General features: G+C 45.0%; 1 protein-coding gene across 1 annotated transcript in view; it reads left to right on the plus strand.

The window, feature by feature from the left end:
* LOC122368827 (serine/threonine-protein kinase/endoribonuclease IRE1-like) overlaps positions 1-24,785 on the plus strand; it is a 165,240-nt gene that overhangs the window by 9,769 nt on the left and 130,686 nt on the right. The window contains exons 2-4 of the mRNA XM_043343088.1: positions 2,071-2,139; positions 2,342-2,433; positions 8,947-9,075. Of these exons, the coding sequence (XP_043199023.1) occupies positions 2,098-2,139; positions 2,342-2,433; positions 8,947-9,075 (263 nt within the window). The 5' untranslated portion in view covers positions 2,071-2,097. The remainder of the gene's footprint in view (positions 1-2,070; positions 2,140-2,341; positions 2,434-8,946; positions 9,076-24,785) is intronic.

Consider the following 24,785-nt stretch of genomic DNA (forward strand, 5'->3'; position numbering starts at 1 on the left):
TTTTAGGGGTGAAAAACGCATTTTATGGAAAATCCGAGATAGCCATTTTTAAGAACTCGTTGAGCTGCGTCTTTTCATGTCCTTAATTTGCAATTTGCTTAAAACCTCGATTTTTGGCGATTTTTTAAACATTTACCATTTTTTGACTGAAAACGCCATGAAGTTACATCACTAAAATCGATATATCTCAAAAACTTTTCAATTTTTTTTCTTAAAAATTGCACAGGAGACGTCAAATTGATGGGGGAGAAGGTATGCCAAGTTTCAAGTTGATAGCGCAAGCGGTTCATGAGTTATTCAAGAAAAACAGAGGGGGGGTCGGATCCGACCCCCCCAGGCGGTCGCGGGTTAATACCCAATTCCAGGAGCGCTAGGACACACATCACGATACGGAATCGCGATTCGGCGTATGTCGGCTCGCATTAGCCGCGCGTTTGCAGTCTCGTGGTTTTAACCCGCGCACCGACGGGGGTCTGCGCCAAATTCGCACCGACGGGGGGCGGATAACGGCCCACCCCCCCTGAGATCTCGAGAACGAAGCAAGATAGCGACAAGCGGTAAACGGCATCGGATACGCATGGACATGGTCTACAATTTTTACTAAGACCATTTTCAGGTCAGGTCAAAGATGACGTTACAGGGGTCGAAAAAGTCAAAATGGCGGCGCTAGATATGGGGAGAGTTTTTCTCGAATAACTTTCGAATTAGTCAAGATAGGAACAAACTAAGGGCATCATCGTGATCCTCTCGTCAATCCGCATCGAATGATATATGAGTTGACCTCGAAAGGTCAAGGTCAAAGGTTGACCTCAGGTCACGTGACCTCGAGGTCATCATGTATATCATTCGGTGCGTCTTGACGAGCTGAACACAATGAGACCATCCGCGCGGCTGTATCTTGTTCCTGTACGGAGTTATTGGCCAAAAACCTTTGGTGACCTTTGATGACGTCACATGACCTTAAAGCTGCCCAACAGCAAAACAGACCTCAAGATAGTGAAGGTTGATCGTATATGAAGTCATGTATGGTATATTGGGCCATTCCGACCCGTTTTAGTGGTAAAAACAGGGAGTTGATTTTTCCCCCATTGACTTATAATGGGGAGGTCGCGAAATTGACCTAACCTTAGGTCACCGACATCAAAATTCCGAGATATACAAATTGTAGCTACTAATGACCTAATAACATCCTGCGACTTTCAAAGGCCTCAGACATCTACTGTAGCTCTGGCACGGTGACAAAGTTGCAAAAAAGTGACTTGAGGTTGGGTCATTCAAAGTGACCTGGTGACCTGACCTTGAAAGTTAGAAGGTTCAAACTTGCACACCGTGTGCAAAATTGATGAGAGAATAGTCGTATCAAATTTCGCGGCGCTACGCGCTGCGGTTTTCCCGCTATCCGCGAAAAACCTCAGGGGGGGCGGATATCCGCCCCCCCGTCGGTGCGCGGGTTAAATATTCAACATGTGAAACAATGCTGGTGCCATGCATTATGTTGGGTGTCAAGGTCACTTGAAGGTCAGGTCAAGGTCATTGACCGCCGGCCGGCGGTCAATGACCTTGACCTTGACCTGCCGGCCGGCGGCGGCGCGGTCATCTGCGCCCGTTGCTGGTCCGTCCACCGCTGTCGCCGCCTTCGCGAGGCTGCCGCCGTCGGGATCGTGCTCTGCTGGCTCGGCTGCCGGCGGGGCTGCTTTAGTTTAGTTGCATACATTGGTTTGGTTGCATCCGATTCCGGTTCATACATTGTGAGCACGTGTGCAGAGTGGGGGGCTGCCAGCTCCGCGTTGCTTGGATCCGCCGCGCCGGCCCGGTCTCCGACGTAACTGTGTACATACAGTACACAGTTACGTTACGTTAGTACACACACACCACATACATACATGTATGTGGTGTGTGTATACCTCTGGGCAGAAACGCGGACTGTACGTACTTACACAGTGTATGGATGGTGTTTGGCGCTGCTGAGGTTGTGTCAAGTGTCAACCATTCGGATTGATTGGCGTGAGCCATCGTTGCCGTTTGAAGTAAATAAACCGAGATACATAAAAAACTCTGAACCTTTTCCAGACAGACGGTTTCTCTGGATAGCTGTCGATGGATGGCCAGATTTCTTCAGAGCTGCGAGTTGAGAAAGAGGTAAGTAAAAATGGCTGCATTAAAATGTATGAACGTCTGGAGTTTTGCGACGCGATAACAATGCAATAGGTACTTAGGTAGTTTGCCTTGTTCAAATAATCAAATCTCTCTTTGAAGAAAACCACGGAACTATTTTCTTTCTTTTCTTTTTTTGCTTGTGTACCACAGAGCGGAAATAATATTTTTACATATTTGTCAACAGGTTCATAAAGGAGACGTGATTTCTGTCGGCTCCATCAAGTATAATCAGAAGAACCTTCTGGGAAAAGGAGGCTTTGGGACGGCTGTTTATCAGTAAGTCATCCCTAATTCGATGGATTTACCTACAAGACAAGACAATCCGCGAAGCAGCTCAAAGCACGGGCCACATATGGGCCAGCTTCGCAGCGATGCACAGTCGGTCCGATGCACCATTCCGTACTATTATAATCAAGCAGTGGCTGGGCCTCCGCGCGAAACACCAGCCGCTGAGGGAAGAGGGGGAGGGGATGAGATACCTTGTTGTTCCTAGTTACTTCTTCGACGATACGCTCCCAATACGGATTCATAGAAAAGCCCAAAATTACCACTCATATTTCTGAATAAGAAATTGTAGTTAGTGTCAAAAGTTTCTGTCGATCCCATTCGTAACACCCGCGCCCTCGACCAACCAAAAGACATATGGCGTTACGAGTCGAACGACATGCTGCCAAGTGTATTGTATTGTATTGTATTGTATTTACATTTAAGAGCGATCCACATACAAAGTGCGTGGCGATTACTGCTCAGAATCCGTATCCGCGGTTGCTAATCTAATCATTCAAAACAGTTGCACATTCACTCACGTCAAAACAAGGTGTCTCAGGACAGCCTCATCGCTTTTACCCACCCCTATCAGGGGGGCGACACGGCTATTCGCGCAATGTATTCATTTATGGGCCGCGCGGGGCCTCGCGATGACGCGGCTGGAGGCAACTGGTCAGCGCGCTAGGATATTCTGGCGGGGCCGGGCGCTGAACGGTGTGCAATGAATGGGTTATGGTCGGGCAGACAGAGATCAGGTATTGAATTTGAATTGACATAAGCAATCGGGTGGGGAAGGAGAACGTTTCTAATCGAGCTTGGGATGGGGAAAGCCGAAAATATCACGATCGGCTCATAGCTCCGACCGGGCCGGGTGCCGTACCATGTGTAGTAACTAGTATATTTAGGCGGGCAGACAGAGATGAGTTATTGGATTTAAATTCACCTTACCATCGGTTTCTGGTGGGGTTTGAAGACGTTTTTAGTCAAGCTCGGAGTGGGGCAACCCACTGGCGGATCCAGGGGAAGGCATTTGGGGCAAATGTCTTCCCCCACAACCAGGGCAGCGCCCGAAATCGCTTTTCGAGAATAAAAGAAAACTTAACTTTTCTGAGGAAATGTTGGTTAATCACACTGCACAGCAGTGCGCATGGAATCGAAATCCGAGTTTTTAAATTAATTCCGATAAACCTTTTTGGGGTAAGCCCCTGCAGTGTCCAAGACCGCTTCCTGGATCCGCCAGTTGTGAATAAGTCACGGTCGATACAGAGCTTCGGCGGGACCAGGCGCTGTATTCGTTGTTCTTTCAATGAACAGACACCTAGCCCCACATCCTACTGCTATGCCCGTGCTTCTGTGGGTGAAGCATTAAAGCATCACGGAATCACACAGGACCTGCGAGTCGACGAGGTGGCCGCTTTGGCCGCCGGGTACTGCAGCTCCCTGGAGTTGCCTGGGACCGATGGCAAAACAACAGCTCCGGCGGTGCCCCTATGGGCCGTAGTAATTAGTGCATTCCCGTATTGTAGAGATCATATCGTCAATGATCTCCATTACCATTTTATATTCCTAAACAGTATGACAGACCAATTATGCTTGCCTACGTTCAGGCATTACCTCTGATGGTCATACCGTCATGCACCCAGTACAACATGTGTTGTCTGTCAAACAACAATCGACGACGGGATCCCTTCTCATCATCTCTTAAGCCATCGGTTGTCAATTCACCCACCCCGTTTCCCTAAAAATAGACGGTCAGATTGGGCCTGGGTCCTTACGACCCCTCTAGATTCGCCAGAGACGGGATCGGATCACCGTTATTGCACCCGTCTTAGTGTCTTTAATACTATGACAGCTTCGACCACGGACGTCGGACGGGGTGATCGTTCCACGAATGTACGCACCATCCAGGCCTAGAATGCATCGAGGTTTAAAAGAATGCAGTCTGTAGATCAATCAACATAACAATGGTGGTATGCAACCACATTAAAATATCTCCCCGGCTCCCGCAACGTTCCAACGCCCCTCCGTTATGCATTCGCCTTGTGTGTCCGCCGAGCCGGCTTGCCTCCAATGACGTCATCGGCCGGCCGGCGGCGTTCAAGGTCAAACGGCTGGTGTCCTTACCTGGAGTTCTATAGCCTTGACCCCTATCCTATTGGTCACCGACGATGTGCTGATTCATCGTCCACGATTGCGGCTTTAACAGCGCGGGCGAAGCGGGCGGGAGGCAGCTGCGACAGTTGAGGTGGCAGGCTGTTCAGCAGAGCTGCAGCTCGATAGCCAAACCGCCGCTTGCCCGTTTCCAGCCGCGGACGGGGAAGATGGAAGAAGTGATCTTGCCTGGATGGTCTCTCGCGGATAGCGCTATTAGCGACGAACAGGGCTGCTAGTTGCTCAGGTTCTCGGCGCTGTATGACCTTGTGTGCGATGACAAGGGTGTGGAAATCGGACATACCGCGCGGGGACAACCACCCGAGTTTTGTTCGCAGGTCGGAGACATGGTCAAATTTACGGCGGCCGAAAATAACTCTAGCGGCGAAGTTAAGATTTTTTTTTGGAGTCGATCGAATTTTTTTTGGGACCCATTACCATAAACTGAAAGGCAGTACTGGATACGCGATACAACGAGTGCCGTCACGAGCGTTCGAATGATGCCATCTGGGAGACAGTGGCGCGCGTGTGAAAGACCAATCAACAGTCCCGTACACCGGCGGCAGAGTTCAGAGACGTGTGCGTCCCATGACAGAGTGCTGTCAAAAGTGACGCCAAGGTTCCCGACTTGTGCGCACGGTTGCAACGCTGCGTTGCGGAATGGTACTCTAAAGTCTGGTAATTTACGAAGATTTTGACGAGTGCCAAATACAATAAGCTGTGTTTTACTTGCGTTCACTTTGAGGGCGTTAGCGCAAAACCAGTCATTGAGAGACGCGAGCGAGTCCTCCATGCGCGAGATGAGAACTTCGAGGTCCCGAGCTGGACCGCTAACCAATACTTGAGTGTCATCGGCATACTGAAACACTTTTGCGTCGCCCGCGTATAGCGATAAGTTGTTAGAGAAAATGGTGAAAAGAAGCGGCCCTAACGCAGAGCCCTGGAAGACACCCATGGCATTAGAAAGAGGCCTAGATAGCACTCTACGTCCGGATACATCTTTCAAAGACACGCTCTGAGTGTGTCCATGTAGATAGGCGGCGAACCAGGAAATTTCAATGCCGTGTAACATCAGTTTTTGCATCAGAAGATCGTGGTCAATCACGTCGAAACATTTACTGAAATCGAGAAGGCATAGCATTGACAAATCCCCCCTATCAGTGGCGGCCAGGATGTGTTCAGTGACAGACAGCAACGCGGTTTCCGTGGAGTGCCGGGGGCGGAAGCCGTGCTGGGAGGATGCCAGAAGGTGATTATGGGAGAGGTAGGCGTAGAGCTGCTGATGGACAATGCGTTCAACTACTTTCATGATTACAGGAACTAGGGAAATGGGTCGGAAGTTTGCGGGGTCTGAAGGGTTACCAGACTTGAACAGAGGGTGAACTATGGAATGTTTCCATGAATCGGGGATGTCAGATTGGATTAAGCAGGTATTGATAATATGCAGGATGACACCACCAATAGCGGGGAATCCGAATTTCAGCATGCGGACACAGACGTTATCGGAGCCGCAGGCACTCAAGTTACGCATGCTGAAAATAATCCGCTCGAGCTCCCCCAGTGTTATCTCACGAAGTTGAATAACACTGGGGGAGCATTAGGGTCTTAATGAAGGTATGTCATACATTTGAAGTCACATAATCATCCTTGTCCATTTTCGTTCGCCCTATGACTTCATAGAAAGTTCAGGAAAGACCAAATCGTACCGATATACGATTAACCCTATTAGTGGCAGGGGGGTTGTTTTTATCCACCCCTCAGGTTTTTCGGGAATATCTCCGAAACCGCTGAAGCTACGATGCTGAAATTTTCTGACTTTTCTTAAAACTAAATTGGGCACATTCCCTGAAAATTTCAAGTTCATAACTCTACCAGGGGCGGCTCCAGAGCACTGGGAATTGGGGGTCCTATTCGTGAAGCGAGTCATTTGGGCGAAGATCACGATGCTGCACCAGTTTTACGAACAGTGAATGAAAGGTATCATGTGATAACACATATAAAGTTATTGTGCATCCTCTTTTGACACGTTTTTGCTATAATAGGCGGATCCAGGCGTCCAAAAAGGGGGTTATTTTTTACCTCCCAACATAGGTGCCCTGACACCGCCTATGCATGACCAATACAATTTTAGTCGTTCTCTCATATGAAAATTGTAACATAACAAGACCATTGCCACCCTTTTTAGAAACAGTACCAACAAAAACCTTATTTACTATACTTTTTGTGTACCCCCAATCTCAATGATATGTATCCGCCTATGATTTTTGAAAATGCATATTTTTAGGATCCATGTGAATTCCTGGTTCATTCTCTATCGATCGGCAAAAGTTGCGTTAAGATTGGTTCAGAAACCTGGCCGTGATAAACAGTCTAAACTGTATCTGCAATTTGCCCGTTTTTACCCCCCTCTACCCCCCTATTGACATTTTTTTTTTTTTAGAAATGTAGATCTCGTTGAGCCAAATCGAATGCCGTTTGAATTTTGAAAATCGGCCGGTTAGATCTCGAGATATCAAGGGGGGGTCGTAAACAGCCCCCCCCCTGCCACTAATATGGGGTAGCCAGGAGCCTGCCACTAATAGGGTTAACACGCGCAGTGGAAGGGTTGCGAGTACTACGCCCAGTGGAAGGGGGGGGCGGATGTCGCCCCCCCCCTAAGATCTCAGCTCCCACTGGAGCTAGAAAGACGAAATTTGGAGGGTAGGTGGGGGCCATGGGGAACTCTGTTGTGTGTGAATTTCATGACCCTAGGTCAATATCTTCAAGGTCAAATGAGGTCAAATATGGTCAAATCTGCCATATTAGCGACTTTTTTGCGTTTACACGCCGATAACTCAAAAAGTTACCGGCCGATTTTTCTAAATCTTTCACTATACAAAAGAGCAAAGATTTGTGAGTATGTATGGTGAATTTCTAGATAATCCAACAATAAATATGGCAGTTAGAAGCCTGCTAAGGGTAAGATGTCGCCGGCTGAAGCGGCATCGGCCGACGCGGGAAACGCGGCAATCACAATTTTGTGTTTACACACTCATAACTCAAGTTGTTACCGGCCGATTTTCAAAATTCTTTGACCATATGATGGCCTGTACATTTCTCAGTCTTCTCACCGAATTTGACGCGAATCTAATATAATCAGCGGTAAGGAGCGCGATGTAAAGACGGAACCGTCCCGCCCCGGCACAGTCTACAATTCAGGCGGCGCGTAACGGCTAGCGCCGGCCGCCGCGCCGCCGCGCCGCCGCGGCGGCAGGATGTTTGACTTTACAGTACACCGCTATTACTAGAAAAGTTGTGAACCGATTTTCTTACTTCTTGCATGAGAAGCTCCGCAATTCAATTCTGGACAGGTAGCCGAAATTTCACATTGATATTATGCTTGCGGCGCGAGTTATTGGCGAAAAACAGGAGGGGTGGGCGAAATCCGCCCCCCCCTTCCACTGCGCGTGTTAAATTGCGCGGGCCAGGGGGGACGTTGTCCGCCCCCTGGCGAACATTGACGGTGGCTCCCGAACACAAAGGAATAGCAAAACGAAACTTTCAGTACCTTTTCTCCCATCAATTTGACATCTTCTGTAGTAAAAAGTTGGACATAGCCCCTTGATGACGTCACATGCTTGATTTTTCTAGACTCCTTTATCCTGCAAGTAACTATGAAGAAAAATTACGAACACGGTTGTGTAGCGTTCTGCGTTTGGCCCAGAAAAAAGAAAATCATTTTCGTGACCTTAGGTCAGAGGTCAGGGCAACGACCCCGAGCCTGGGGTCTGAGTTTTTTTTTCGCAAATAACTTCATCAAAAATGGTCATAGAGCCACGACAGTGGTACTTATCATAACATTCGCCTTGTCAAGCCGCGTCGAATGATACGATAGAGAGAGAGAGAGAGAGAGAGAGAGAGAGAGAGAGAGAGAGAGAGAGAGAGAGAGGGAGAGAGGGAGAGGGAGAGAGAGAGGGAGAGGGAGAGGGAGAGAGAGAGAGAGAGAGAGAGAGAGAGAGAGAGAGAGAGAGAGAGAGAGAGAGAGAGAGAGAGAGAGAGAGAGAGAGAGAGAGAGAGAGAGAGAGAGAGAGAGAGAGAGAGAGAGAGAGAGAGATGACATGTGCCAAAAACCACAGGGGGAGGGGTGTTCACTGTTCATCCCCTTTCCAGCAGGGCGCGGGTTAAAAAAAAACGAACTCCACGCACCTTGTGCAACCTTTTTTGGCACTTGCATGCAATATCGCTTCCTCATCTAGCCGGTAATGATCTGGTTAAATGTTATTATAGGTCAATGTTAAATATAAATGTTTTTGTACGTTAAATGTTATTATAGGTAAATAATTAGGTATTATAGGTCAATGGAAGTGACACTATGGATGTTTTTGCACACAGGGGACAGTGCGGAAAGCGGGAAAATGTGGCAGTGAAACGTATACCCTACTTCGATAAAGAAGAAGACTTCATTGAAAAAGAAATCAAGCACCTTCAAAAACTAGAAGAAGATGGCATCAATGTCATCAGGTAAGATTGCGAGTTCCAAAAATGTTCATCACGAATTGCCTGGCGATTAGTGACACATAGCAAATGCGAATTAAAAATTATACAACTATACCTTCGTCCATGGAGGCCGATGTTTGTCCAGTTGCGGGTGCCCGAGCCCTCCACACTCCACGCCGGCTCGACTTTGGAGCCGCAACAGACAGCGCGGGTCAAGGCCCCGCTTGGGTCGCGGCGGATTTGCAGTGCTCGGACACCTCCATCTCAGCAGAATCGACACTCATGCTCATAACCCGGCACCGCACAGTGATGCAAATGGGGTTCACGAGTGGCTATAACCCTATTCCTGGCGGGGGGGGGACCTCAGGAGCCCCCCCTGAGGTTTTTTGGTTATATCTCCCAAACGCTTTGAGCTAGGAAACTCAAATTTTCTGACTTTTTCTAAAAGGCTTTTACGCAACATTTCTAAAAATTTTCCGTTGATCTGACCTCAGGTCAGGTCACCAGAGGTGGTTTGGTGACCCTACCTCAGAAAAGTTTGCAATCACGCCAGAGCTAGAGCTTTTGACCGATCAATTTCTTCTCTTCAGGCTTTAGTTAGGGTACCAGTATGTGCAATTTGTATATCTCAGAATTTTCATATCTGTGACCTGAGGTCAGGCCAGACTCGTGACCCTTACATTGCAAGCCTATGGGAAAATATTGAAACGCCTCCTGCTTCGTGTAAACGAGTCAAAACCACCCATTTCTTTCAGTATTATGGAAGATTATCTCATCGGTGATGATCCTGGTGCCGCTAATTGACAGGGGCACCGGCAAAGGTCATCTGAGGTCATGTGACGTCATAAATCGTTTTTCTGTCAATAAATCACGACATGATGGTGCTAAAGACTTGTAAGTGGTACCAAACTGCTCACCTGGTCAAGGCGCGTCGTTTGGTATGCAGCATGACCATACCCCACAACCTCATTGGTGAATGACCTGACCTTGACCTCAGGTCAAATTTTAAATTGACCTGTGAAGGTCATCACATACTTATTTCGCATCGCCTCGGCGAGAGCAACAAAAATGTATTGGTTTTATGTCTCTATGTTTCTTAGTTTAAAAGTTATATAGGTAACTAATTCCAAAACATTTTATCGTTGATGACCTCTGGTGACCTCAATATTGACCTGACCTGAAAATGTTTTATGTAAAAGTTGTAGATCTTTAAACGACCTATCAAACGCCGTTCGCCGTTTGTCGCTGCGATGTGTAGTTTTTTAGATCTGAAGGGGGGGGCCGAATCGGCCCCCCCCCCGCCAGTTTCTTGTCCCGGCGGAGCCCGCCAGGAATAGGGATAAATACGAAAAAAGGCCCAAAATTCAGGTTCACTTAATCGAATAAAACGTACTATGGTCAGTCAGGCAAATGTTTGGGGTGTCTGAAAAAGTATGATTTTAATGTTTTTGTCAAAACCGGCCTCGTGTAGGATTGTCAGAAGTCGATACATTTTCGATGTCGTAAAATGACTGTCAGGTACTTGAAATTCAAGTGCCGCTAGCGTGCGTTCATGTCATACAAACTGCAAAAATTATACATGAAAATGATCCCCGAAACCTGCTGCTTCTAATGCCACGTCATAAAAAGCCGTATCTATTTTGGTTTGGCGGTGAGCTAACTATTTGTAATCATGTTGCAAGTTGCAACCGCAGTTTTTTACCAAAAATATTTGCTTTCAATTTATCTACAGCACTTCACACAGTGTGTGCCCGTTAGTGCACTATATCATAGCATTCCCTAATCATTTCTGAGTCGCATCGTGAAAGAATTAACCCGCGCACCGACGGGGGTCTGCGCCAACTTCGCACCGACGGGGGGGGGCGGATGACCGCCCCCCCCCTGAGATCTCGAGAACGAAGCAAGATAGCGACAAGCGGTAAACGGCATCGGATACGCACGGCCAAGATCTACAATTTTTACACAGGTCATTTTCAGGTCAGGTCAAAGATGACGTCACAGGGGTCGAAAAAGTCAAAATGGCGGCGCTAGATATGGAGAGAGTTTTTCTCGAATAACTTTCGAATTAGTCAAGGTAGGAACAAACTAAGGGCATCATCGTGATCCTCTCGTCAATCCGCATCGAATGATATATATGTTGACCTCGAAAGGTCAAGGTCAAATGTTGACCTCAGGTCACGTGACCTCGAGGTCATCATGTATATCATTCGATGCGTCTTGACGAGCTGAACACAATGAGACCATCCACGCGTCTGTATCTTGTTCCTGTACGGAGTTATTGGCCAAAAACCTTTGGTGACCTTTGATGACGTCACATGACCTCACAGCTGCCCAACAGCAAAACAGACCTCAAGGTAGTGAAGGTTGATCGTATATGAAGTCATGTATGGTATATGGGGCCATTCCGACCCGTTTTAGTGGTAAAAACAGGGAGTTGATTTTTCCCCAATTGACTTATAATTGGGAGGTCGCGAAATTGACCTGACCTTAGGTCACCGATATCAAAATTCCGAGATATACAAATTGTAGCTACTAATGACCTAATAATATCCTGCGACTTTCAAAGGCCTCCGACATCTACTGTAGCTCTGGCACGGTGACAAAGTTGCAAAAAAGTGACTTGAGGTTGGGTCATTCAAAGTGACCTGGTGACCTGACCTTAAAAGGTAGGAGGTTCAAACTCGCACACCATGTGTAAAATTGATGACGTTATAGTCATACTAAATTCCGCGGCGCTACGCGCCGCGGTTTTCCCGCTATTCGCGAAAAACCTCAGGGGGGGGGCGGATATCCGCCCCCCCGTCGGTGCGAGGGTTAAGGCGCTAGCACAGGGCTGACCGGCGCTACAGAAGTTTTCGTCCGGCACGGTCGGGTGCCGCGGCGCAGCGGGCGGCCCGGGCGGCCGCGCCGCCGTAATAACGATACAGCAGAAACTAGCGCTCGTAATTAGCGCACTAGCCTTTGGTATTGCATTTATCGCAAATTAATATCCTCATGATTATTCTTCATATTCTGAGCTGAATCGGTGTTGATATACCAAAAAGAGAGAAGCGGTTACCAACTCCACCAAATGAAAAGCAAGCTATCGCTCAGACACTTCCTGTCGATTCCATGTATAGCCCGGCAGGCGGTAGGCCTCCCGGCCACCTTCCGCGCTGTGGGGGGGATTTTTTGCCCCCCCCCCCGTATCTCCGAAACTACTGGACGGATCCGGAAAATTCGAACGGCGTTCGATAGCTCTGTCAAATTTGTTAGGGGAAACCAAATTTCATTGACTTCGGGGTCACCGATGACGTCACAGGTCAGGTCAAAGATAAAATGTTTCACCGTTCACGGTGCTTCTAGGGAAAGCGCTATAACACCGACTAAAACGCATTTTGTCGAAAATAAGCGATAAGGTGTCAGTTGTCTACAGGGCTGGGAAAAATGCTGAATCTGCTACATACCAGATATTACGAGAAACTCTTTATTAGCTACATTGCCACAAATGTTCCTCACATCATTTCTGCTAGAGAAAATGATTTTACAAGTAATCAAAATTCTGGACAGAGCTTTCCACTTTCATTTTCTATCTATTCTCAAATTGAGCTTTGAATGTTTTTAGTTAGTTGGTTGCACAAACAAAAACAGATACAGTGTCTTGCTTATGCCCCCTGTGAATGTTCTTTTTCTTATTTTTTACTCTTTGTAGGTACTCACTACTCAGGTTTAGAAAAAGCATACAAATATCAAAATAAGGTGCTGTAGGGCTTTCTCATGGCAAGTTCCAGCACCACCTGAGAGCACCATGGAGAGCTCCAGTGAGCCCTAGAATTTTCCTTTCAGCATTCCAGCAACTTCAGGATTCAGATGGTATCAGCCTACTCAGGCAGAAAGTATTTGAAAGAAATCAGGTTGATTTGGCTGCTCAGTCTGGTCAACAATTTACAATCATTGTGCATGCCGAACCCGCTGTACAAAAGTTGCCAGTTGCCACCAATCAAGGTTTAGAGTTAATACAATAATTGAACATGTAAAGAAGTAAATAAAAAATTCTTTTCTGGGCGTTACTTGATCAATATTTCAATCAGATCTCACCTTCTGCGCAAATTCGATCATAGGTATCTTCCTATATCTTCACACATCTTGCTTTGCGTGCTGGGCGGCTACCTTGCTCTTTAACTGTGTACTGCACGCCGCTTTAGGGACAGTTGTCATTGCAACACTTGAAATTTGGCCTGGAATATCCCACTTTCCTAAAATAGAGGCAAAATAAAAGCTAAAAAAGCTGAAATAATTCAAAAACACCCAGAAACACTCATCAAACTCAACTGAACTATCCACGCGAAACGACAACTAGAATTGTCTCTAATGCGCCAGAAACAATGCATCAACAAAACACACAAACAGCAATGACGTAATTTGCATATTTTTGACAAGATTTCTTAATAAAACTTACAAAAAATGTTCATTAGTTCTTTAAAACTCTAATTTAGTTTAAATAAGTATGATTTTAACAATAAAATACATAAAAACTGAATAAAATTGTGTATGACGTCATCAAAAAGGATTAAAGACGTTGCAGGACACTGTATCATAAAAGATGGCTTTTTAGAGATGCCATGGGCAGAATGAGTTGATTCTTTTCGTATTTTTATTGATCATTGAACAATGCCATTTTAAAAACAATCAGTTTTGTTTCGTAAATATGTCATTTGAATATTTCACAAATAATGAAACTCCTTTTTGCAATATTCATAAGGAAGATAGCGCAGAAAAAGGCGTAGCAGATACCTTTTGTTACACGACTCAGAGTATGAAGAATTAGTGATGCTACAATGGAAACTGCTACAAAGAGCCGCCAGATTCGTCATAAAATGGAGCACAAAGCTGACGTTTTGAACTTGTGTTAGTCTTACAGTCACAGGGTTGTATACGACTCAATCAATAGCAATCAATTCAATCACGACAAATTTGGGAAACCAATCAAATCAATCAAGTCAGAGCAGTTTTCGGGAATTGATTCAATCGACTCAAACGCGACAATGAAAGGAATCAATCAAGTCAATCAAACGACTCAAACCAAGACATACATAAGGTTTTTTTGCCCCACCAACTTGGAAAAGTGTCCATAGCAGTCTGGTGTACCTACCTACCTACCTACCTACAGAAGAAACATAAAAATATTGTCATTTAAAATTATAAATTGCCATGCCATTCAAAGATTCTATGTAATCCGCGGCGAACGATGCTCGGATGCTCAAGGTTGTCAATTTTGCAGCGCGTGTAGTGACCGGTCTTAGGAAATCTGATCACATCTCTCGAGCGCGAAATCAGTTGTGTTTTATGGTGCCGCGGCAAATGCATGATTTGAATACCTTGACTGCAGCTCACAAGATACTTGTCAGTGGAGAGCCGTCCGAACTGGCCTCACTCTTCCAGTGCTTTTCCGACGCGCGCAATTGTGACCGGCCAACTAGACAGGACGGGCGTCTTCGGCCGCCGGCTTTCCGAACCGTGACCGGACAGCGATCTTTTAGTTACCGAGCTGTGACGCTTCTCAACCGCCTACCAATCGAGACCCGAGCTCTGGGCCCGTCTGCTTTTAAACGCGCTGCCAAGTCGCTGGTACTGCAGTAGCTTTTACGACCGTGTGTGCATGAGCGGTGTGTGCGTGTATGTATGCTGTGTACATGTTGCGTGACATCCCTCCCACCTCATTGACACTTTGTTTTATCTATCTTACTTAAGGCACAGAATAGCCACAACCATGTGTGGAGTGTCTGTTGATGTAATACATACATGCATACATACGTAATAAGGAAGGATACCTAGTGATGGACAGGTGGATCATGATATTGAGGTTCAATGGGTAGAATTAGAGCAGAAGTTTCATTTAATGGGTGTAAAATAGCCCAGTAGTTGACTCGCCCCTTAACCCAAATCACCACCTTTCACCTAAAAGTTGTCAATTTAATTTTGGCCATATTCCAGCTAAGTCATCAGGCCATCTACCCCATGTAAAGCCCCTGTCTGTCTCTTATGTGAGTTGGACGGAGCTCTTCTGAAATGAACCCTAAACATAATGAACCTAGCTAGGTTTCATGCCACACTGACACCATATGAAAGTGTTGAAAATGTGCTACAAATTTGACAACTTCATTAGGTATGCTTTATGAAGACAGCAGGAAAGCAGGTAGGTACCTACTTACCTGCCTAGATGTGTCACTGGCTACCAACAGTACCAACGAAGGTAGATAGGTTATATGTGAAGAATTCAAAACATTTTGATTTTATTGCAATACACTTTGAAACTGTTAGGACTGGGGGATAGGGATGAGGATTAAAAATATATTTAAAAGCAAATGGAGAAGACAGGGACTCTGGAACCACAGGATAAGTTAAGGACAAAGGAAGTAGAAACAAGCAAGAAACAAGGAAAATTAAAACGCGAAAACGGCACGGTGCGACTGCGAAAAAAAAAAAACAAACAAAGAAAACGTTTTGCCAACAAGTATGCTAAGCTTTTTAAAAGCTTATTCTACGTCTTTGATTTTTTGGTAAGATGACGTCATTGATAATCATGTAGTATGGTAGATTATCATAAAATAAATCGGTTGTACAACACCAATTTCGTTTTAATTATTATTTCATTTGAAACAAAAACCACTTGATGATATTCGGTAAAATATTTTAAGGAAAATGAAATATATTAAATATGTTATGCTTAGGCTCTCAGGAGAAAAGGATCACCAAACGTTCTGCTGCAAATTAAACAATGCAGCAAATTTAGCGAGACGAAAACGGCGCTTTTGTTTCAGTTATTTTTGTAGGGGTTTCAGATATTTATAGAGTTCAGTGGGTTCTGAGGAGACGTGGAGATGTGAATTATTAATTAATCACACTTTATTAGTATATAGGGCCTTGCACTTTATCATTATCATCTGGATTAAAAAAAAAAACGTTTCCTGCTGAGTGCAGAAAGGTAGGTAGGTGCATCGCCAGGTTCTATCACCAGGATTGGAGCAGTTATTGCAGTTGAAAGTCAAAGTTGTCTGTTCATGTTTAGGCCCTGTTCTTTATTTGGCCATCTACCCCATATTGCAGTTGTGATGACAAGCAGTTTTCAGTGTAGTTTTGTGACCTTTGATGTCATCAATTGGTGTCATTATTTTTCATCAACTAAAACTTATTTGAACTTTCCATTCAATCGACTCAATCATACGAGTCACTCTAATTTTTGGGAATCAAATCAGTCAACCAGTCGCTAAAGTCAAACGAGTCAGTCAACCAGTCATCTCGAAAAGTCAATCGACTCAATCCAATCAACTCAAAATACGCGTTGAATCAAATCAATCAATTCAATCGACTTGATTGGTATACAACCCTGCTTACAGATGTTTTGTTCTTATTCGCCGACGAGATCACTGTCTGGTGGTACCTCTATTTTAAAAATGTGCGAATTTTGATGTTTTTATTGTATTTATCTTTATGATGTACGGAAGAGAGAAATGTTGATTTTGCTACAATTGATTGAACAATAAAGCGATATCTGCTACCTACTGGGGTATGAAAGTATGAGAGATTTCCCAGCCCTGGTTGTCTAGTACATATGTTGCTATTAGAGGTCACTGGTCATACCAGGTCAGGTCACAGGTCAGGTCACCAAAGGTCACCAAGGGTCACCACTCACCACATGAACCCAACTTTACTAAGGTTGTGCGATGCATGTTTTATGGCCAGTTTTTCATTTCCAACTCAATGGTGTTGGTTATAAGACCATCAGGTACGTTTTAGGTCAATTTCTGGTGGAGGTCAGGTCAAGGTCAGGTCAAAAAGGTCAAATTTCAAAGTTGATATTTTTGCATAATATAGGTGTTGATTCGATGCAGCTCGTCACGGGGAGTCTAATGGCGGTCTTTGTTTTGCGCTACGAGGTCTAGAATTGCTAAAAATTGAGTTTGAAAATTTGACGTCATCAATTTTGAACAGTTTTTTTTCGCTATAACTTGGCCAAAAAAAAAGTATCAATCTCAAATTTAGTTGGTAGATAGGAGGCGGTAGGGACTATCACATATATTCCGTTTTTCGAAATTCCAAAAACTTTTTGATTTTTTGGCTATTATATTCAGAAAATCTATTTTTTGATTTTTGGGGGTCAAAATCCGCAAACTTCGAAAAACCGAAATAGCAGTTTTGTAGCCCTCTTGATTCCACATCTTTTATGCCGAAACATTTTTCTGCATCTCTAAAGCTGTAGGCCTGACAGCTCTTTCCGCGAAACCTTTTTTTGGGTCGAAAATGGCAGAAATGACGTCACTCTGACGTCATTAGCGGCCAACCTATCATAGCTTTTGGAAAGACTTTTGGTCACCATGTGCGCCAGCTACTCCCAGGAGGGTACTGAAAGTTTGGTGACGATCGGCGCAGCGGTTCTCGAGATATATCGAAAAAACTAAGGGGGGGGGGCAAAAAAATGCCCCTCCCCACCGCCTGGAAGGATATTTCCGGTGCGCGGCCCCCGTGCGACCTCTCCACGGTGCTGCAGCCGACTGAGCCGGCTTAGACCCAGCGCGGTCACGGCCAGTGGGCGGAGTTTACCCGGCAGTTGCTGGGGTATTCCGCCACCCACCGTTTGCTGGGGGGGGGGGGGGGGCGTTAAACGCCCCCAGCCGATAACTCGAGAACCAATAGGCGCAGCGAAACGCACGAGGCGGCAAACGAAAGAAAGCGACGAGACGCTTCAGATGAGTACTTTAACCCGGCAGGCGGTGGGCCTACCAGCCACCTTCCGCGCGGTGGGGGGGGGGGGGGACTTTTTTGCCCCCCCCGTATCTCCGAAACTACTGGACGGATCCGAAAAATTCAAACAGCGTTCGATAGCCCTGTCAAATTTGTCGAGTGAAACCAAATTTCATTGACCTCGGGGTCACCGATGACGTCACAGGTCAGGTCAAAGATAAAATGTTTCACCGTTCACGGGCATCTAGGGAAAGCGCTATAACACCGAGTAAAACGCATTTTGTCGAAAATCAGCGATAAGGCGTCAGTTGTCTAGTACATATGTTGCTATTAGAGGTCACTGGTCATACCAGGTCAGGTCACAGGTCAGGTCACCAAAGGTCACCAAGGGTCACCACATAAGCCCAACTTACTAAGGTTATGCGATGCATGTTTTATGGCCAGTTTTTCATTTCCAACTCAATGGTGTTGGTTATAAGACCATCAGGTATGGTTTAGGTCACTTTCTGGTGGAGGTCAGGTCAAGGTCAGGTCAAAAAAGGTCAAATTTCAAAGTTAATATTTTTGCATAACATGGGTATCGATTCGATGCAGCTCGTCACGGGGAGTCTAATGGTGGTCTTTGTTTTGTGCTACAAGGTCCAGAATTGCTAAATATTGAGTTAAGAAATTTGACGTCATCAATTTTGAACAGTTTTTTCGCTATAACTTGGCCAAAAAAAGAGGTATCGATCTCAAATTTAGTATGTAGATAGAAAGCGGTAGGGGCTATGACATATATTCCGGTTTCTTCGAAATTCAAAAAACTTTTTGGATTTTTTGGCTATTATATTCAAAAAATCTATTTTTTATTTTTAGGGGTCAAAATCCAAAAGAATCGAAAAAACCGAAATAGCAGTTTTGTAGCCCTTTCAATTCCACACCTTTTATGACTGAAACTTTTTTCTGTATCTCTAAAGCTGTAGGCCTGACAGCTCTTCCCGCGAAACCTTTTTTTGGGTCGAAAATGGCAAAAATGACGTCACCCTGACGTCATTAGCGGCCAACCTATCATAGCCTTTGGAAAAAATTTTGGTCACCATGTGCGCTAGCTGTTCCCGGGAGGGTACTGAAAGTTTGGTGACGATCGGCGCAGCGGTTCTCGAGATACATCGAAAAAACTAAAGGGGGGGGGGCAAAAAATGCCCCCACCGCCTGGAAGGTTAAAGTTGAATTTTGAGGTCACAGGTCGGGTCAAGGTCAGGTCAAACACCTGAAATCGGGCTTTCAGTAGCATGGACTTCAGGACTTCGCGATTGGCGCCTCTCGTCATAAACTCTGTCAAAACGGTGCACAATCCATCATATAAGGCCTACAAGAGTGTCATTTCCATGTAGGGATCAGCCAAGCATAGGTCAGGGTCAAGGTCAGGTCAACCGGGCAGGCACATATCCCCGAAAAGCAAACCTGATATTCGCAGCCTGTGACACATGTTTTATGGGTAATTTGGGGCGTAGAACACGATGGTGACATTCATTTTATCATATGTGTACGTGTTTGGCTCAAAAAGTTCAATTTAAGAAATACATGTATCATGGTCGTGAAGTAGTCACGAGAAATTGACAAGATTCAGTTCAAGATTTTGGAAAATGCGGAACGATAATCAATAATCGAAGATAGCCATTTGATTGTTCATGGTATTGGCAGTCTAATGGCGTTTACGGTATGTCTGTATGTCTGACTAGATAAGTGAAACTTTTTATATAAAGGTACTGTATTATAGAAAGTCTTCGCAAACGCGTTTCGAATAGATCATCTTCAGTGCTAGCTTCCCATAATACAAAAAGAAAATGGTACAAAAGCTCACAACACATCGCAAATACACACTCTGCAATTTTTCTCACAATATCACGGGTAGAATGTTTTTATATACTTCTGGAATGCAAGACCGCAAATCGCCCCTCCTAAGGTGTAAAAGCCCCCCTTATCCCTATTCCTGGCGGGCTCCGCCGGGACAAGAAACTGGCGGGGGGGGGGGGCCGATTCGGCCCCCCCTGAGATCTCGAGAACGAAGCAAGATAGCGACAAGCGGTAAACGGCATCGGATACGCACAGCCAAGATCTACAATTTTTACAAAGGTCATTTTCAGGTCAGGTCAAAGATGACGTCACAGGGGTCGAAAAAGTCAAAATGGCGGCGCTAGATATGGAGAGAGTTTTTCTCGAATAACTTTCGAATTAGTCAATATAGGAACAAACTAAGGGCATCATCGTGATCCTCTCGTCAATCCGCATCGAATGATATATATGTTGACCTCGAAAGGTCAAGGTCAAAGGTTGACCTCAGGTCACGTGACTTCGAGGTCATCATGTATATCATTCGATGCGTCTTGACGAGCTGAACACAATGAGACCATCCACGCGTCTGTATCTTGTTCCTGTACGGAGTTATTGGCCAACAACCTTTGGTGACCTTTGATGACGTCACATGACCTCACAGCTGCCCAACAGCAAAACAGACCTCAAGGTAGTGAAGGTTGATTGTATATGAAGTCATGTATGGTATATGGGGCCATTCCGACCCGTTTTAGTGGTAAAAACAGGGAGTTGATTTTTCCCCCATTGACTTATAATGGGGAGGTCGCGAAATTGACCTGACCTTAGGTCACCGATATCAAAATTCCGAGATATACAAATTGCACATACTGGTACCCTAACTAAACCCTGAAGAGAAGAAATTGATCGGTCAAAAACTCTAGCTCTGGCGTTATTGCAAACTTTTCTGAGGTAGGGTCACCAAACCGCCTCTGGTGACCTGACCTGAGGTCAGATCAACTCAAAATTTTTAGACATGTTGCGTAGAAGCCTTTTAGGAAAAGTCAGAAAATTTGAGCTTCCTAGCTCAACGCGTTTGGGAGAAATAACCAAAAAACCTCAGGGGGGGCTCCTGAGGCCCCCCCGCCAGGAATAGGGTTATGGTTCGTACATGACACACTTTGAATTAATGCCGACTCAAGGATTTTTCTGTGCGATCTCTTCAGACCTGATTTCACCGCACTGGCTTTATCCCACTTAGGTAGGTGACCCTCTGTTTCGGCATGTAACGTAATTGAGTTAGACAAATTATGATTTATCAAATCACGCTTGTGTTCAGTTACTCTGGTTTTGAGCCCTCTGTAAGTTTCACCGATATATACTTTTGGGCAGCCCCCACAAGGAATTTGGTAGACTACGCTGTTCGCCCTTCGCTGTCCTTCAGTTCCTCCCTTAATCATGTCACCTATTTTTGTTCCAGATTTTTCTATCAGCCTAACACCTGCCTGTTTTAACCCTTTTGCTAAGCATTGCACTTGTTCAGAGTGTGGCACAACAATGATTCGTTTGCTTTTCTGCTGTCTTTCTTCATTTTGGTTTCTTGTATTTGCTTGTTCTTTCTTCTTTCTTATGCGTTTGGCACTGTTCTTGCATCTAATGAGAAAAGCTCTTGGGTATTTGATCGGTCAAATGCCTCGAAAATGTGTTTGATCTCATCTGCGATGTACTCTTCGCTGCAAATACGGTATGCGCGCAGGAAAAAGCCAATGACGACCCCTGACTTTGTTCTCATGCTATGTGCAGAATAAAAATGAATATAATCCTCCTTACTTGTTGGCTTTCTATAGACCGCAAACTTTACACTAACATCTTCCCTGATAATCTTAACGTCTAAGAAGTTAAGTGTTTGGTCTCTTTCTTCTTCTAGTGTAAATTGAATGCTCCCATGTACTTGATTCAGCTCTTGTAGCTTCACGTTTAGATCCATTTCCTCTGGCGCAATGACTAAAATGTCATCCACATAACGATACCATTTTGTATCATTTCCCATCACCATGCTGAATTCCTCCTCCTCTAACATTTCCATAAATAGGCACGCAGCCACTGCGCTGAGAGGTGAGCCCATGGCAAGCCCCTCGTTTTGTGCATATTCTTCTTTGTTGAAGATGAACGGATGAAAGCTGAGGCAGAGCTTTACTAAAGACAGATAATCCTCTTTTGGTAATGGTAATGAATCTTCAGTTAGGCCGTTCAGCGCTTTTTCAATCGCCTTTATAGCGCCGTCGATAGGGACGTTTGTAAATAGCGCCTTGACGTCAAAGCTCGCTAGTTTTTTCCCGTTAAATTGCGTTTGTTTTAACCGCTCAATGAGGTCCCCTGAATTCCTTAAGTGAGCTTAAGTGAGGTGATGGGAAATGATACAAAATGGTATCGTTATGTGGATGACATTTTAGTCATTGCGCCAGAGGAAATGGATCTAAACGTGAAGCTACAAGAGCTGAATCAAGTACATGGGAGCATTCAATTTACACTAGAAGAAGAAAGAGACCAAACACTTAACTTCTTAGACGTTAAGATTATCAGGGAAGATGTTAGTGTAAAGTTTGCGGTCTATAGAAAGCCAACAAGTAAGGAGGATTATATTCATTTTTATTCTGCACATAGCATGAGAACAAAGTCAGGGGTCGTCATTGGCTTTTTCCTGCGCGCATACCGTATTTGCAGCGAAGAGTACATCGCAGATGAGATCAAACACATTTTCGAGGCATTTGAACGGCTCAAATACCCAAGAGCTTTTCTCATTAGATGCAAGAGCAGTGCCAAACGCATAAGAAAGAAGAAAGAACAAGCAAATACAAGAAACCAAAATGAAGAAAGACAGCAGAAAAGCAAACGAATCATTGTTGTGCCACACTCTGAACAAGTGCAATGCTTAGCAAAAGGGTTAAAACAGGCAGGTGTTAGGCTGATAGAAAAATCTGGAACAAAAATAGGTGACATGATTAAGGGAGGAACTGAAGGACAGCGAAGGGCGAACAGCGTAGTCTACCAAATTCCTTGTGGGGGCTGCCCAAAAGTATATATCGGTGAAACTTACAGAGGGCTCAAAACCAGAGTAACTGAACACAAGCGTGATTTGATAAATCATAATTTGTCTAACTCAATTACGTTACATGCCGAAACAGAGGGTCACCTACCTAAGTGGGATAAAGCCAGTGCGGTGAAATCAGGTCTGAAGAGATCGCACAGAAAAATCCTTGAGTCGGCATTAATTCAGAGTGTGTCATGTACGAACCATAAGGGGGGCTTTTACACCTTAGGAGGGGCGATTTGCGGTCTTGCATTCCAGAAGTATATAAAAACATTCTACCCGTGATATTGTGAGAAAAATTGCAGAGTGTGTATTTGCGATGTGTTGTGAGCTTTTGTACCATTTTCTTTTTGTATTATGGGAAGCTAGCACTGAAGATGATCTATTCGAAACGCGTTTGCGAAGGCTTTCTATAATACAGTACCTTTATATTTAAAAAAGGTTCACTTATCTAGTCATATATGTCACAATGAACGTTCAACATATGTCTGTATGTCTATTCTGTGATTTTATATGATTTTTTGAACATATGCTGTTTTTTGTCGAAAACTCGAAATCATGACGTCACTAAAACCTCGATATCTCAAAAAAATTTCCAACCGATTTTTTCGAAACTGTGTCACAATAAACGTTAATCAATTCCCTACAGATACTTCAAATTTAGCGCGCCTGCGGCGCGCTGTTTTAATGATATGGTCCGGCGAAAAAAGTGGGGGCGTTTAACGCCCCCCCCAGCAACTCGCGGATTAACCCTAGAACGCCTAGGGGGGAGGGGTTGTATCAACCCCCCCCCCTGAGGTTTTTTCGAAGTGCACGCTAAACGGCTTGTCGTAGCGGGCTGAAATTTTCAATACCCTCTGGGGCAACCTTTGCGCATCTTTTGCTGAAAAAAAATTGATCGGGTCATGTCAGGTCACGGAGTTATGACGTCATAAGTGGTACAGCCTCCGGCCGGATTTTCACAAACTGAGTGCCAACGCCCGAGGTTTCCTGCCGGTGGTACGGACATCGGTTGATGGATCGTGATGAAACTTCCCATGCATGATGGGGCAAGTATTGGCTATCATATGGTATAAGAAATTTGACCGGGTCAGGTCAGGTCACGGAGCTATGACGTCACAAGAGGAACAGCGTCCGGTACTATTTTTGAAAAGCGCCCGAACCACTATTTTGCTAATTCTTGTCACCTCAATGGGAATATGCAGCAATATTAGCTTCTATAGGGAGCAAATGGACCTCCCAAATCCAAAAATACAATCAGATTTCAAAAATTTAAATTTTGATTTTTCGAATTTCTGCCGCCGACTGTGACCTTGCCGACTTCCGGCGCTCCCAACGCGCCATTTTTAGAGCTAGGGAAACGAAATACATACCAAACGATAGACAATTAATCAAGAAACACAATAGTGAAGGTTTCAAGTCGATATCTCCCACCGTTTTGCCGCAATCGCCGCCGAAAGTTGAAAAAAGTCTATTTTTCCGAAAATTTGACCTTTGACCGGTCAAAAGTAGGTCAAATGTTGACCTAGGACCAAAAAATATACCACCAATCGCGAGATCTCGTTGAGAGCAATCCGTTGGTTTTCTCCGCTAAGCTCTACGACCTTCCGTTTCGAAACGCCAGGGGGGGGTCGTAACAACCCCCCCCCTGGTCGTTCGTGTTATGAGAAATGGCCTGGTCGTGCGAGGGTTAAGTTGGGCCCGGCACAACGCGATTGGCCAGCGCTCCCATCCAATCCGCTGCGGCAGCGAACGAGCCTCTATCCAAGTGCAAAATCTAATTAGCATGACGAGCCTATGACAAGTGCTCTAAATATTGCCATTTTGTTAAGAGACCATGTTGGTGAAAATCGGCGCTTCAGCTGAAATGTCTAATGGCAGAGTTTCTAGCCAATTAGACAAAATTTGTCTAACTCAATTGTCTAGCCAATTAGACAAAATTTGTCTAACTCAATTGTCTAACACTAGCTCAATTGTCATTATAGTCTGGCAAACCTAAGAAAGAACGGAGTGAAGCGCCTGAATCACTTAGCACGTGTTCTGATCACTTGAAATATATAGTTCGAAGAAATTCATGTGAAAAGCTGTGAGAGAAAATATGTTCTCACGATATAAATGCGCATGCATC

This window comes from Amphibalanus amphitrite, unplaced genomic scaffold, assembly GCF_019059575.1.
Source record: "Amphibalanus amphitrite isolate SeventyFive unplaced genomic scaffold, NRLGWU_Aamphi_draft 000979F_arrow, whole genome shotgun sequence".
Taxonomy (NCBI): domain Eukaryota; kingdom Metazoa; phylum Arthropoda; class Thecostraca; order Balanomorpha; family Balanidae; genus Amphibalanus; species Amphibalanus amphitrite.